The 15,863-nt window shown below is 36.3% G+C and overlaps 3 protein-coding genes across 25 annotated transcripts in view; 1 reads left to right on the top strand and 2 right to left on the bottom strand.

The window, feature by feature from the left end:
• cast (calpastatin) overlaps positions 1-3,964 on the top strand; it is a 91,140-nt gene extending 87,176 nt beyond the window's left edge. For 21 of the 22 annotated variants that reach the window (XM_057845389.1, XM_057845403.1, XM_057845398.1 and 18 more), the window contains 3 exons: positions 195-218; positions 419-532; positions 2,774-3,964. In XM_057845389.1, the coding sequence (XP_057701372.1) occupies positions 195-218; positions 419-517 (123 nt within the window). In that variant the 3' untranslated portion in view covers positions 518-532; positions 2,774-3,964. The remainder of the gene's footprint in view (positions 1-194; positions 219-418; positions 533-2,773) is intronic. The other variant, XM_057845387.1, reaches the window with a different exon arrangement.
• cd8a (CD8a molecule) lies at positions 2,178-6,558 on the bottom strand. The gene is made up of 6 exons (XM_057845409.1): positions 6,277-6,558; positions 5,868-6,188; positions 5,651-5,746; positions 5,474-5,572; positions 5,276-5,315; positions 2,178-4,963 (listed from the first exon to the last, which is right to left on the bottom strand). The coding sequence occupies exons 1-6, from the start codon at positions 6,431-6,433 to the stop codon at positions 4,915-4,917; spliced, it is 762 nt and encodes a 253-aa protein (XP_057701392.1). The 5' UTR covers positions 6,434-6,558; the 3' UTR covers positions 2,178-4,914.
• A 2,822-nt stretch (positions 6,559-9,380) lies between these two features.
• Positions 9,381-15,510, bottom strand: cd8b (cd8 beta). Of its 2 annotated transcripts, none has more exons than XM_057846198.1 (6): positions 14,062-15,510; positions 12,796-13,146; positions 12,244-12,312; positions 11,968-12,060; positions 11,818-11,851; positions 9,381-11,716 (listed from the first exon to the last, which is right to left on the bottom strand). In XM_057846198.1, the coding sequence occupies exons 1-6, from the start codon at positions 14,129-14,131 to the stop codon at positions 11,707-11,709; spliced, it is 627 nt and encodes a 208-aa protein (XP_057702181.1). In that variant the 5' UTR covers positions 14,132-15,510; the 3' UTR covers positions 9,381-11,706. The 2 variants fall into 2 exon arrangements, with proteins under 2 accessions (XP_057702181.1, XP_057702182.1); XM_057846199.1 differs by having other exon boundaries at positions 11,968-12,057.
• Between the last annotated feature and the right edge of the window lie 353 nt (positions 15,511-15,863).

Genomic DNA, 15,863 nt, shown 5'->3' with positions numbered 1-15,863 from the left:
ACATGGGATCTTAATGTAATATTTATTAAAGATACTGTTAATTAGTTTATCTGAATTAATATAAAATACATCTTCAAAGACATCTTGATCCACTCTGATGATTGTTCTGGAGATCGACCATAAATGATCCTCACTTTCTGACCCATACAGTATGTAATGTAGATTGACTTAGGTGTCAACTTTGTTACCTACAGAGCAAGAGAAAGTCAAAGTCTAAAGTAAGCAACCTTCCTGTTGCATGAGGATATGCACATCATGCACAAAATTTATATTTGCGTAACATATGTTTGCAAGGCTCTCTGTGCTTGATTCTGCACACGGCTGCATGTTGTGGGCTGTCTGTATGCTTCACTCTATGTTAACGAATGTATTAAGCCCCCTCTTAGTTAAATACTTAAACTACCCTTTTGTTTTCCAGAAACAACATGCATCAGAGCCTCCTGCTGACACCCAGCTCTGTGGCCAGCCAAGCTCAGACATTGTACCAACATCTACACAGCAGGGGAAGAAAAGCTAGACTACACACTGACAGGTTAGTGTCATTATCTGTACTTAAGAGCAGGAAATGTAGCATGTTCACACTAAACAGTTCATACAAATTTTTTTTCATTAAAGTACTTTTCCTCTGTGGGAAACGTTTTTATTAACAATGACGATAACAAAAATATTTAGTCGCCGAACATTTTTTTACGACGATGACGAGACGATAAACCAAAAACGTGTCTTGGGAGACTAAAACATAACGAGACGGATGCCACATTACGTCAGATTAGACAAGAACGTGACGAAAATGCACCATAGTTTCTGTCTGTCATATATTCACAATGTGTGACATTTTCTTATTGGACGTGTAGTTAGCCTGTATCGTACCAGTGTGTGGTTGTGTCACTCGTGTGACGTGCCCCCCCACCCCACCCGCGCGCAAACACGCATTCTCACCGGTTTGCTCTTCAGGCTTGCTTGTTTGAAACACACAGTAAGATTTGTTTTCTTATCTTGCCAAGAGAGAATATGCAATGCCACTTTCGAGATTCTTGTACTTGTTATGCACTGTAAAGGGAGATGCTCCGCAATTTCATTGTACAACCGTATAATGACAATAAAGGGCTATTCTATTCAATGTTGCTTTAGCTTTTAAAGCTCTATGCTGAGTGATCCTCACACATTAAATTTAACTCGTAGTGTTAGCATAGAATTCGCGTTAGTCGTAGCATTTACCGTGGCAAGCGTCATCTTGAACTCTTCGGCAACTGTTATTTACGTACAGTTCGTGGCGTCCAGGTGGGTATAATTAATTGAAAATTATTTACTGTTTTCCTGCTGACTGTTTATTATCATCACCAAGTTGGTGTTGTCCTTGTAGATGCTACAATATGTGCTTGTCTGTCAATGTTGTTTCGAAATTAGGGTTGTTCCGATCATGTTTTTTTGCTCCCGATCCGATCCCGATCGTTTTAGTTTGAGTATCTGCCGATCCCGATATTTCCCAATCCGATTGCTTTTTTTTTGCTCCCGATTCAATTCCAATCATTCCCAATAATTTTTCCCGATCACATACACTTTGGCAATCCATTAAGAAAAAAATGAATACAACTCGGACGAATATATACATTCAACATACAGTACATAAGTACTGTATTTGTTTATTATGACAATACATCCTCAAGATGGCATTTACATTATTAACATTCTGTCTGTGAGAATGATCCACGGATAGAAAGACTTGTAATTCTTAAATGACAAATGTGACTTTGTATTTTGTGACTAAATATTGCCATCTAGTGGTGGATTTTTATGAGCTTTCAGTAAATGATACTGTAGCCATGCCCAAATGCATGATGGGAAGTGCAACCATGACTGTGCGTAGTGCTACCAATTGATATATCTTCTCTGCGTTGGGAAATAACCTAGGGTGTTAAGAAAAACATCAATTACTACCCTGCTTCCCCACATTGCTTCCCGCGATATTTCTAATTGTAGGGAGGGGGATTGTAAGGTTTTAACCAATTAAAAAAAGGCTCCAAAGGCTGCCAAAATTCACTCACTCATTTTACGCTGCCTTTTAGCTCTCTATATAGGTAAAACGGCGCCATTACAGATTGAGCGCGACAATGCGTGAGTGGGTCGTGCAGCGCATGCATTAATTGCGTTAAATATTTTAACGTGATACATTTTAGAAAAAATTAATTACCGCAGTTATCGGGATAAATTTGATAACCCTACCTTAAGCCTAAACTAAAGACTCTGGATGAGTGTAACATATTATGTCTGTAACGTTAAATACAATTAGAAAACGATTTAATCAAAAAATATATATATATTAAAAAAAAAGGCATGTCCGATATTTTTTTGCCGATTCCGATACTTTGAAAATGACGTGATCGGGACATCTCTATTCGAAATTGTTGGAAAGCTTTATTCATTCATTTCTTTTTGGACTAAAACATTTGGAGTAATTGTCGACTAAAACTAAACGAATTTAGTCTGCATTTTCGTCAATGAAAACTAAACGAAGAAGAACACAATTTGAAATTACTAAAATATGACTAAGACTAATTATTTTCATCCAAAAGACTAAGACAAAATTTTTAAGGGCTGCCAGTAACAAGTGAACAAGAATTTGACAAACTATTTCTTTGCCAAACATTCAGTTAGATGTTTATCAGAGGATTTTTTTTTTTATTTAATGAAAATAATCTTTCAGTTATTTTGAAAGCATTTTTATTTTTGTACAACCATTACAAAAAAGAATAATGAAATGTTTGTGATACAGGTTGCTGGTGCAGTTTGACCTCAAGATGCCTTTGAAGACGCTCCAGTGGGGACCCTACTTTCTGCATCTCGGCATTGAGATTATACTTTATTCTATCAAGGTTGTACACTAGTTGAACAGCAACCTAGACACGCACACATACTCTAACATACAACCATGCCTTTCTTGCTTGGTTTCAAATTAGTCAACGAGCTTTTGGTTTTGTTTTCTGTGTGGCAAGAGATGCTGGGAAAATAGATTTTGCTGGTCAATGTGGATAAATAAGAAGGGTGTCGTCCATGTCATGTTTTAGTTCTCCTGTGCCGCTATCGACATCCGTGTGAGCCTGTCGACTTTTTGGCTTACACAAGCTGCATGGAGTGAGTGTATAGTATTAAGATGTTGTGCAATGCTTTATGCAAATGGAAATTGTTTCTTTATATCCTCAAGTGCCATTAAGACGCTAGTGTACAGCTTTGATTACTTTCATTTTTACTTACAAATATGCAGAGCTTTTCAGGAGGCTTAATTCTTTGCAAATGCCATTTAGAGAAACATTGATGGGGTCTTTGGTATATATTTTTGTAAAAAGTACTGGTGTCCACAATTGCACTTCGTAAACCATGGTGGTGTTTACAACAAACTGTAAAAAAAGAAAAAAACAAACAAAATGAAAATAAAAAAATATATATATGATTTTACTCTAAGAAAACACTGTATGACTTACAAAGGGCTTTGATATGTTAAGTAAAATCAAAGATGTATTTTCTTGCTCTGTGGTTTGTTTGGATGTGCATTGAGAGACAGACGTGCGATATTTTAGATATGGGAATACTAATTAAACCTAATTAGTCTGATAACCAGTATATGTGTATTTTCAACATAATTTGTGCCTAAAAAGCTAAATACTGTTAAGAACATCTGAAAAGAATTTTTCCTTAAGGTGTAAGGGAACTGTGTGTGTGCCAAAACTGAAAAGAAACAAAAACTCCTGACTCTGTGGTTTGTACACTCTGCAAAAGGGTATAGCAGCACACTTCCTGTTCACTTCGGGGGTCTTAAAAACAAGACATATATTTTGCTAAACGCATTAAATGTTTTAAATATTTTAGTCAAGATCCCGAATGACTGATGGTGATGCAAATGAGTTGAAATCATAAAGTGACAAAACAATGAGCATAAATAAAGACAAACAATTCATTGAAATTAAAATGTCTAATTTGTCTTTGATTTTTCATATTACTTTGCCTCCCAAATTTAGGAATATTAAAAAATATTGTGCCCATATTGTGTGAATAAGTGGCTTTATTGTGTTTGAAACGGCAACATCAACACAAATGCTTTATTGAACTTGTAAGGTCTAAGTGCTCATTTATTTAAAATATGAGACATTTCTTAAATTTAATAAATCAAAAGTATGGTGTGATTAGATTTACTACAAATTACATACATTTCACGGGGGTGTGGGGTAGAAATATATACAGGGTGTCCCAAAAAAATGTATACACCCTTTTGCAGCTAATAACTAAACACACACACTTGAACTGCATTTTCATACTTCCAGTAGCATTTGAGAATTTTTTTTCTTTTCTTCAAAGTTTAGTCTGGCTCTTGCCATCATTGATTCAGTGTGTTTTATCTACAAAAAAAAAAAAAATCCATAGACAATTAGGTTACCAACTGCAACATTTTTGGGGACACCCTGACTGAGTACTTTTTTGTAAAAACGTTACAGAAAGCAGTCATCTAAAATGTTACATTCCTAATGTAAAAAGGTAAACAGTGCTATATTTTATGCAATTTTTTACAATTGGAGGAATACACAGTTGTTTTGAATCCATATTAAAAAGTCCACTACAGTTATCCGGATACGTAACAACCCTGCAGCTATAAAATATTCTTTCGCTGTAAATGCTCAACACTCAATCATTAATACACATAAACTATTTCTATTTTTCAATTTTTTAACAAAGTATGGTATAAATTCTGTTTTGTGGTTGTTGTTTTTTTTTTGTTTTGTTAAAGTAGAATTCATTACCAATAAAACTGACAAACTGAGGGGAGTTGTAAAAAGGAAGCTGCTATTTTAAAAATCTTTTTATGCATCTACTTACAGTTTGGAAAGATATGTCAACACAATAGAATCTAAAAGTGTACAATGATCATTTTTGTTGCTGCTGTTGTTTTCCAAGAGGCACTTTGTTCCGCAGTCTGTAGAGAGAGAGAAAAAAAAGCTTATTTAGATTACGGCGTTTTTGTCATGACCACTTGTTGATTTTTTTTAAAAGAAATATTGAAAATCTAATTTCTAGAATTTCAATTACTAACAATTATTGGCAGGATCTATTCAATTTCATAATTACATTTAGAAATTTGCTCCATTATTATCATACTAATTCACCTTCCCATCTAATATGAACAGTATGCATCTTTATTTTATTTCATTGGCCTGTCTCAGACATGGGCAACAATTTAAATGATAACAATTATGAAGTTGCATAAATAAATGATTAAATAACATACTTTCTCTTGTAATGATGCGGGCACCTGCGTGTCCTCACGCCTGCAATAAGAAGAAACATTTGGACTTCAGTAAAGTGAATCTATTATCCAAAGTGTAACGAAGCTATCGTAAATTATAATGGGATGCCATAGTCTTTACGACGGCCACTTAAGTCTTTGACATAATACTGCATGTGAATATTACTGAAAGGGACTTACGATTGCAGTACACTACAATGATGGCGATAAGTAGCAGAAGAAGGCCACAACTGCCTGCCAGTGGAATCAGTATGATGGGGTTACACAACATGGAGCCATCTGGTGAAAAAAAATGTTTCCTTGGCTCGTTTAAAAAGGACTGCAGACTGGGAGTGACATGACTAGTAAATTCTCTACCTTGCGTAGAAATCTCACAAACACAGGGCAAAGTGGTTGTGGATGGATTGAGCTTGACAGGCCTCACCGTCACTTTTGGCAAAGCTTCAACTTTATCTTAAGAAGAAAAATGTTTCATATTGTCAAACAACACTATGTCATTATAATGCTTGGAATCATTTTAACCAGATTTTTTGAAAATTAAAACAATTAAAAAAAATTTTTTTTTAAAGTTCACCTCCAGTCAATCGGGTGACCTTTCCAAATTTCAGTTCGTTGTTTTTTAGAGTTGCACACCCGTAAACACCACTGTCACGAGCTTTCGTAAAGGCCTGAAGCACGAGGATATCATCACGGATTTTTAGATCGTTAAATGTGGATGAGAATGAGTCACTATGTGACTTCTGCATGCCATTGTTAGAGAAAGATGCCAGGAACTCCATGCCAGAATTGTCCAGCGCTCGAAACCACATGATCATAGAGCCCACCTCAGAAGGCTTGCAATGAATTTCAACCTTCTGCCCTTCTTTGCACATGTGCTTGCTGCCTGCAGTTAACTCTGGAAAAACAACACAAAATGGGTATCGACCCGCAACTCAATAACATGGCATGAAAAATATTTCTGGTCAAATTTCCAAGGAACTTACTGTTATTAAATAAGAGCATCGCCAGGATGCAAATCCACTGTTGATCCATTTTTAAAAGCGCACATCCGCCGTGAATACGATGGTGGTGTCGAGACAGATTCTGCTTGTGAAGGAGGACAGGCAAACACGCCTCTCTCAAGGTGTCAAACAGCCTCATTGCAGCACTTGGTAGCCACCAAGTGCATTGAGGTTGCACTCTACGTAGTGTTAAAGGAGGAGCGTGCTGATCTCCATGTCACCTGCTTCATGACATCCTTTTGCCAACAAGTACTCTAACAGTGATCATGTACATACAGTATCTTTACACGCCCACACTAAAAGCTCAAAAAATAACTGTAGAAATGGATAGTTCTTTACTTTATATTTATCTGTTTGTGCACTGTGAACTCTCTGTAGTGGACTCCGACTCATTTAGTCTGAAATTAATCAAAATCATATTTTTGTATGCTGCATATTTACGAAAATGTGCCATTCTGAAAATTGACCCACTTTGATGTAACAGTGGGCCTAATTTACATGAGTCAAAAGGGCAGGAGAGCTGCACTAACTTTTGTTGGATACACAAATAAACATTAGTATGGTGCTCTGGAGCTTCACTAAACAGCCAGTTAGCATGTGCCGCATACACAAACCTCCACCCTAATTGACAAGTACTTTGAAATGGAAGAAGAAAGAGATTCGCTCCATTCCAGGTGTTCAAAGCGTGCGAAGTATGAAAAAGGATGCAAACCTCCACAGATAGATGGTGTAAGGTTGGTGAGCGAGACCCCAGAAATCAACTCACAAACTCGTCAAGACAAAACAGCAAGAAATTCAGTGAGATTTGAAGTAAGACTTTTTGTTTAATTAATAATGTTTGTAAAAAGTCAAATAAAGAGAAATCTACTCCAGTTAGGCATGGAACTCACGCAAGCAATATCATCAACAACATCTACTATAAAATCACAACAGAAATTTCTCTACCACATGTCAATCTTAAGACAACTGCAGTACAGTCTGGCAACATCTGGCAACAGTTTCATTAAAATATGTCTCACCAGTTACTGTAGGGGGAAAAAACATGATCGTTTGTATTTATTTCTTTTCAGTAGGTATGTTTTAAATGAGTGACGAATTCTCACTTCACTATATATGTCTGTAATATTATTGAGATTTTGAGTCCCTAAATCCATTATTGCTGTTGTTACGCGTCTTCAACAGTGTTGGACACGTTACTTTAAAAAAGTAATTAGTTATAGTTACTCACTACTTTTTCCAAAAAGTAACTGAGTAACTGAATTACTCTATATAAAAAGTAACTAGTTACTAGGGAAAGTAACTATTTCCGTTACTTTAAAAAGAAGTTGTATGTCAAAGAATTTGACATTTTCTGAGCAGTATTTGAGTCAGTTGAATAGAGAAGAACAGACCAGTAGTTGTGTTATAGAACCTTGTAATATTTATTGCACCTCACCAGCAACAGATTTATCCTACACTTGAATTGCAACAAAAATAACAGATTTGAATTGCCTACCACAGATGTCGACAAAAGCTTTGTCCCGGGACATAAATTACACTTTACATGCACGTTCTTTCCTTTAATTTCGACCAACTTGAAATAGTGTTTATATTTCCACCTCGTAAAGGACAAATTTTCCTCTGAATGCTCTGCCATCATATACATCTGCATCTGTTTTGCGTGTGTGTGTTTGCTGCGCACGCTGTTCCGGTTTGTGTGTGAAAACACCGCCTCTAAAGTACGTGCGCTATTAGGCTCGAGCGTATACGTCACAGAATGGTGGATCACGTGAGATTTGACAACATCGCAGCCATATTGGAAGCAGGTCTGGCTCGCGGGACATTAAACTTAAACTTGCCAGTTCGATAAAGACACAAACTCGTTACCGAGGCGAAGAACAGATATGAGATTAAACTTAAGGATGTGAAAAATGTTGACCCTTACGAGCAAGCCGAAGACAAATGTTGTAAAGATGTCAACGGGCTTTCACAATTACGCGAAATGGACATTCTGCTGTATTTATTGTTTGGTGTATGTTACTAAACTCATCAGCGATTCCGAAATTACAAATCGTTACAAAGCTACGAACAGTTTTGCTGCGGATGGGTGCAGGACCTGCACATTATGACCCTATCAAACGGCAACTCCATCGTTCTTGCAAAGGTAGGCTATGTGTGTTTACTATTTTCATTGCCATGAACCTGAACGCACCCCAAGTCTTGGATGACAAATAAAGAGAGCAGGGTAGACTCGCTATGGCTGGTAGTTTCTTCAATTTATTCAAAGTAAGTAACGTACCGCTTTTAACCGTCAGTAACGGTAACGGGGTTGTAATGGCAGAAAAAATAGTTAGATTACCCCGTTACTGAAAAAATAACGGTGTAATTCCCAACACTGGTCTTCAATGTTGTCCTCTCTAACTGTTATAAGTTTGTTGTTTTTCGTTTTTTAACAGTGAGGGAATGGTGGAGGTGTGTGGTTGTGTGAGATGTGGTCCATTGAGGATTTTACTATTTTTCACAATCTGGTCAGACGGGCAGTTTTATGGTAAATGCAGTTTCATTTTTATTGTGCATTTCTACCTTCAAGGTACTAAAATGATTTCACACAATTACCTCATTCACCTACTCATCAGGGGCAACGTAGGGTTCAGATTTTGCTCAAGGACCCTTCGACATGGTCACCAAGGTGAGAGAATGGAACCAATGGCTTGGAAATATGTCACCACTTAGCCATGTAGCCCTACTAACAACAAGGCTTTACGTAATGCACTTGTTTTGTTTACAAAACAAACATCCAGACAAAGACTGTAGTTCTAATGTTCATGTTCATGCCACCCTAAGCCAATCTGTGGGCTACTGTGCATTTTAGATCCTTTTGCATTTGGTTCCAAGCTAACATGTCCTTGGGTCCCTTGAAAAGTGTGCCATAATTAGACTAATAACTATTATCGTGATCAACACAAAAATTCAGAACATACAACACTGAACTCAAACGATGAGGTCTGAAAGTCGGCATTCATGATATTAGTAATTTAGTACTGTATATATGTCTACACCATATTTTTCCTTTAACAGCCTATGCAAGTGAACATTCAAAAATGCATAAGTGCCAATGCAAAAATAGTGGCTTCAATAAATCAGTTGATATCAATCTTTTGTGATTAAAAAAAAATATATACAATAGAGTAGTTCAGGAGAAACAAAGTGAATTTTCCATTCTTGGTTTAGAGCTCTTTTCTAACATCGGCTCCATTTCCTCTTCACTGATGGAAATTAAATACAGTACAACAGTTGAGTAGTGGGCAGTGCATTCACTGTGTTGTGGGTTTTTATTTATTCCGTGGCGGGGAGACATAAAAAATAAAGCAGAGCAACGTCTGAATAACTGTCACACTTGTGAATGTTCTGATGTTTTCATTATCATTTAATGTAGCATTTAAAAAAAGAAATTATAGGGACTCTAGCTGTATGTTAATTTTCATCTCATCAGGGGATTCGTTTGTTGCTTCATTGTGAGAGGGAAGACCCAAAGTGACACTATGTTTCCTCTGTGTATCATTTGCAAACACCTCCATGGGCTTCCCTGTCTGAGTCACAATGAGAATGTCCAACCTCATACTTGAATGTGTGCATGTGTGTAAAAGAGCTCGATTATAATAGGATCAAGAATGGCGGAGAATGATACAATATCACATGAGCAGCTTCAAACACAGAAAAAGGACATTATACTCAGGTCATCCATCGAAGCCACTTTGTATGTACATAACCAATCCAAAATGTTGAGAGCATTATAAATAAGTGCTTTATTTTAATGCGAACCTGAGCTGGAAAACAAAAATGTGTGGCTCTTAGAACAGACTGTAGTTTGTTACAAATCATGAAGGGTCCAAAACAAATATAAACTTGAGCGTTTATATGTGGTAGGCTATATTAAAACCATTATATAAAATATAACTATTTTGTTTTATTGTATGATTTGGGCTTTACAAGAAGAAGAAAACAACCAATACGGTAAGTTCTTGTGATTGTGTATAATGCAAATGCCACATGTAGATATTGATGTAAAGAGGATTTATTGCCATTTCATATTTTCTCTTGCAATGTTTTTACATGTGTAATGTGTAAAAATACATATGGTACAGTTAAGTAAAATACAGTACAGAAAAAATATTTTCAAATATACATAAAAACGAAATCATTTAAAAATGTTTTAAAGAAGTCATGATGATTATTATGTTTTATTCCCTTTGTAAACTCTGTTGTCTCTGTGCTTTCATAGTACTTGTGGTACATGTTGTGGTACTTTTGCGGTCTTTTTGTTCCAGTGTAAACGAGGAGCACAAAGGGTAAACAAGGCTCGAGCTTCTTGCACACAGGAAAGAGTCGCACGTACTCCCTTAGCTTCCAACAGCTCAGTTCCCCCCCAAGCACACACACACACTTCTATCACACAGGTGTGTGTGTTTGTGCACAAAAGAGGAGCCATAGAGTCATATACAAAATAAAATACATGTTGTTTACAGTTGGAATTCAAACTGAAGTTAAAATGTGCATAGGCAAAAGAACAACAAAGCTCTTTCCATTCATAATGCAATTGCACATGAAATTAATCAACTTCCAGCGTACAGTAAATTTGATGTTCTGTATTTACATGACAAAATGTACAAAAAAATACTGTATTGAATTTATGATATGTAAGTCTTCTTTAACATGGTGGTTGACTTGAGCTTTATACTGCAAAGCGAAGGAAAAATATATCAGCGTGTCCTAAATACGCTTCCGACCCTGTGATCCCAGACACAAATACAGAGAATTTAAAGATATTTTGTTTTTTAAAGATTTCAACATACAATAGTGAATTCATATACAAAATAAAATACATGTTGTTTACAGTTGGAATTCAAACTTAACATGTGCATAGGCAAAAGAGCAACAAAGCTCTTTCCTTTCATAATGCAATAGCACGTGAAATTAATCAACTTCCAATGCACAGTAAATTAGATGTTCTGCATTTACATGACAAAATGTACAAAAAAAATACTGCCTTGAACTAATGATATGTAAGTCTTCTTTAACATGGTGGTTGACTGGAGAATTAGACTGCAAAGCGAAGGAAAAAGATAACTGCATGTCTTAACTACGCTTTCGCACGTGATCCTAGACACAAATGACAGTATTTGAAGATATTTTGTTTTGAAAGATTTCAACATGTAATTGTGAATTTATAAACATTTCTAGAAAATAGCCAACTTTATTTCAAAACCACCACTCAAAATGGGAGGAAATCGTACAAACTTAATCATTTAACAGACCGTGAGAAACACAATACCTAAACATAGTTTCAACAACTACATTTTGCAATTATTTGAAAATAGTCTGGAGCAAAGAACCTACTTCGGCAGGTATGCTGTTCATTCAGTACCTTGTTTTTTAACGCCGCCTTTAAAACAAATTGAAGAAACATGTTTCATTACGTCAAGTCAGCTCACATTACATTTCAGAAAGCTTACGTAATAAGCTCTCATGTTATACAGTACTCACTTCACAAATTGGTGGCGACATTTTTTTGGAAGTCCTGTAAGAAACAATGCATACAGACACATAAAATAATATTATCCTTCAAATTTGAAGTGTCATTAAAAAAAAAAAAAGTTAACACAAATACATTAGAACTATGTTTGGACTACTCACGGCTGAAGTAGTACAGGGTGCAGAAAAGAGTGGTCATCAGGACTGTGACGAGACCAACCAATGCCCAAAGTATAAGTGAGTCGCAATCATCTGCTGCACAATATTCAGTAAAAAAAAAAAAAAAGAAAACAAATCATTTAATGGACAATGTAACAAATGTAGTGATCAAATGATCTTTTGCATTTTTTATTGCCATACCATCTACCATTAACTTATTAATAAACAGCATTAGTAATTTAAATGTATGAATAGTGGAACTGCACGTAAAACATTTACCTGGTGATGTCTCATTGCAACTACAGTCAAGTTTGCGTGGTGATTCAGTTGGTATTGTTGGTGGCTTTTCTGTGATTTTAAAGAAAGAAATACAGAGGCATTTTAACAAGGACTACATTCTTCATGCTAGTATATCAAAGAAATAAAGCCACCCATTAGAGCACCAACAGGCTTCTCTACATCTACATCCACAAGAATGCAATAGGTCTTTTGTTTTTACTTTTCAGCTTTTGGCATTACGACGAAACAACATATAGTATATAAATCGAACGCAACATACTTGCATACTCAGACCACAGCATTAGGCCCAACTCATGCAGTTTTAAGACATTTAATACAAAAACTGAAAATTCTTTTATATTTTTCCACCTGTTGGGTTGTATTCGTTCAAATAGACACGGTTAAAGAAGAAAGCTTGAAATAATTAATACAATCGTAACAGTTCTTGTGGCCAGAATGAGGTTGAGCGTTTCTCCATATTTTCAGAATTAAACTCTTGCGGCCACGTAATCACATTTTTACACATCGATGAGCTTCAGTCAGCATACAAACCTCCAGGGAGAAGAAGAGCACCAGCCAGCCACTCTTCGTTATTTCTTCTGTCCTTCATAAAACAAGAATAGGTCCCAGTGTCCTCTTTGGTCACATTTATGATTTGCAGTGTGAAGATGTCAGTGTTTTTTTTGTTGAATAGGAACCGATTGACATCCACATTATCGGCGTAATCTATACGATTGGCAATGTTGAACCTGCCCAAATATTGAACTTTATTCTGGCCGGGAAGCGTGCGGAACCAGAAGACTGTTTGGCAGGCGACATCAAGGCATTTGCAGTGAATAAATTGAGTAGTGAGGAGTTGAGGGTAGAGGATGCTGACATTTTGTTGCACGGTCTGACCCAAACCTATTGTGGGAGAAAGAAAAGGACTCATGCTTTAAGAATGCCATTCAGAAAGCTAGCTTATACACAGCATTTACACTGATGTGATTTTCTTAACACCGGCTTGCTATGTTAACACATTATGATCTTCATCTTTAGTGTAAACAATAAATAATCCCTTTATCAAATGCATAGTTTAGTGAACAGTAAACATATTCTCTCATCACTCTCTTAACATACATTGTAAGATAAATTACAATTAAAAGCGACAGGATATCTTCACTGATTTTTCATAACAACCTAATGCACATTTTCTTTGGCTTTTTTGTAACCTAATCAAAAACAGGAAAGGCTACTTATTGGTGACTCATGCAGGAGACTTACATGCATCTTAAAACACATTTATTCAGACAGTTATTCTTCCTTATAATTCTATTATTCTTACTTGTAATTTCATGATTATTTGGGTTATCTGTGTGTATTTTCACTTTTTATCTTCTACGGTGACCTAGAGTGTCGTGAAAGACGCCTAGAAATAAAATGTATTTGTTATCATTACATAGTCTGTCGTTACATAAGGAAGCTTGAACTTTTGTCATCACAATTCTTACATTATACAGTAAGTACATTGTGGAACAATTCAAATAATCCCAAATCTGCACACTAAGATTTTTAAAGCCCATCCTGTTAACAAAGTCGCAATGACGTTCTAGGAATGAAAAATAAATAAATAAAAAAGATAAAATTTGATATTAATTGGAACAAAATGCCAAAGATTATATTGCCTGAGATAAACTCTTCACACAATTATACAATTGATCATAAAGAATCATAGTACGTATGTTAAACAGGACGCCATCTTAGAAAAAAAAAATTCCGAACAAGAATTTACATGTACAAATGTAAATGTGCTATAGAAAAACAGTGACATAAACTCACCCAATGACCACATGTGCAGTGTGAACAGAGTCCACAACAGTGATGTTGGTTCAGGAGCAAGGGTTCGCATCTTTGTTGATCTTGTGTGGAGACTGACACGCAGTGCTGATCATTTCATTTTCTGCTCTATAGCACTCAGATACGATAGGCGGGTTCAATATATGCCGGGTCCTAAAATCATCATGGTAACGCCCTGCCTAATCCGACACACATTTCATACTGAATGGTGCTGCATGTAACACACTAGCCACTTCACCTTGTATAGTACACATAATGTCGGTGATTATCATTCAAAACGAATTTGTTCAAAAATAATTTACACTTATTTTATATGTTAATTGATTACCAATTCTCATCTTCTACTGAGAAAGTGTTTTTGTTTCATTTCTGAATCACTCCTGGAAGAATGCGGCAAATTTACCATTGTGAAATAATGGTGTAGTAAACATTAAATAGTAATAATGTTTAAAATTTTAGCTTGGTCTTTTCGTATTGTACATTTGATTGTTTAATATTATTGTGTGTGTAAAGGCCTTTTGGAGGCTGCAGTTAGATCTCATTAGTGTATCCCATGTTGTGTTCTCCTCAAAAATGCAGAGGAATTAAAAAGTTCAGGAAAAAAGATTAACACAAAAAATGTGACATCAAAACAGAAAAAGGTCCAAAACACAATGCTCAGAAGAAGCAACATGATGTGGAGTGTCGCGCGATACTCAAGTTGTATTCCGACAAAGTAACAGTATGCACTCCTGTGGTCTCAGGTGCATAACCTCGAGCTCAGCGGAGGCCTATAAACCCAACTTCAATAATGACCTAAAATATCAAAACACACCGAGACATCTGGATGAAAACTTTTCTGTTATTTCATCAGTTTGCACAAGAGCTGTATAACAATTTCTGTTATTTAAGTAAATGCATGTTGTTGATGGATTTCACAACGCATCTTTCAATACTTCTCTCACTCATGACTCCATTTCAGTTAATGTATTAGTTTTGAATCCATTTGAAGCAGCCAGACCAATTTTGCACAACAATAAGATAAAGATCATCAAACGGGAGTTTTTGTGCATGTGGTGGTCTCTGAAGCGAGAGGATGTGGGCCCCCTAAAATGTTGAGTGGGTCGACGGCAAGGAATGAGACCACAGGATTCTATGAAAACAGGAGATCTTGATGTTTCAGTTGGTTGGTTAAGCATCACTCCACTACAGTATTTAACATTTGTTACATTTCGAATCAGTCATTGCCACTGCAATTTACAACAAAATTTGGTTTGTTTCGATTGTATTTACAACTGTCCATTTTAAAACTGTTTTGCTGCTCACACATTTATACACGGTAAGGACGACAACCTTCAGCTAACCCATTTTTCTTCTGTATTTTTACATTTGTCATTGGTAGTATGTTTCTTGAATAGCCTAGTACCTGCTTTACTTATTTCCCTTTCAATATGTCCAAGTAGACAAGTGAGACTGTGAGGAACTATAAAAAAAAAAAACGAGAAATGACAGTGTTTAATCAAAGTTGAAACATTGGGCTGGCAGCAAACCCTCCAGCTTACCCCCCCCCCCTCGCCCCCCACCATGACACACACACGCGCATATCCGATGTAGATTTTAGTTTTTGTATGTATAGATATGCAGAATGCGGACTCTGCACCATTCCGTAGTGGTGAAGAAGGAACTGATCCGAAAGGCGAAGCTCTCGATTTACCATTCGATCTAGCTGAAATGAGTTTCCTCCGCAGGGTGTCCGGGCTCTACCTTGAGATAGGGTGAGAAGCTCGGTCATCCGGGATGGACTC

This window comes from Corythoichthys intestinalis, chromosome 9, assembly GCF_030265065.1.
Source record: "Corythoichthys intestinalis isolate RoL2023-P3 chromosome 9, ASM3026506v1, whole genome shotgun sequence".
NCBI classification, from domain to species: domain Eukaryota; kingdom Metazoa; phylum Chordata; class Actinopteri; order Syngnathiformes; family Syngnathidae; genus Corythoichthys; species Corythoichthys intestinalis.
The sequence above is the reverse complement of the archived record's forward strand: the minus strand, read 5'-3'. Positions and strand labels throughout refer to the sequence as shown.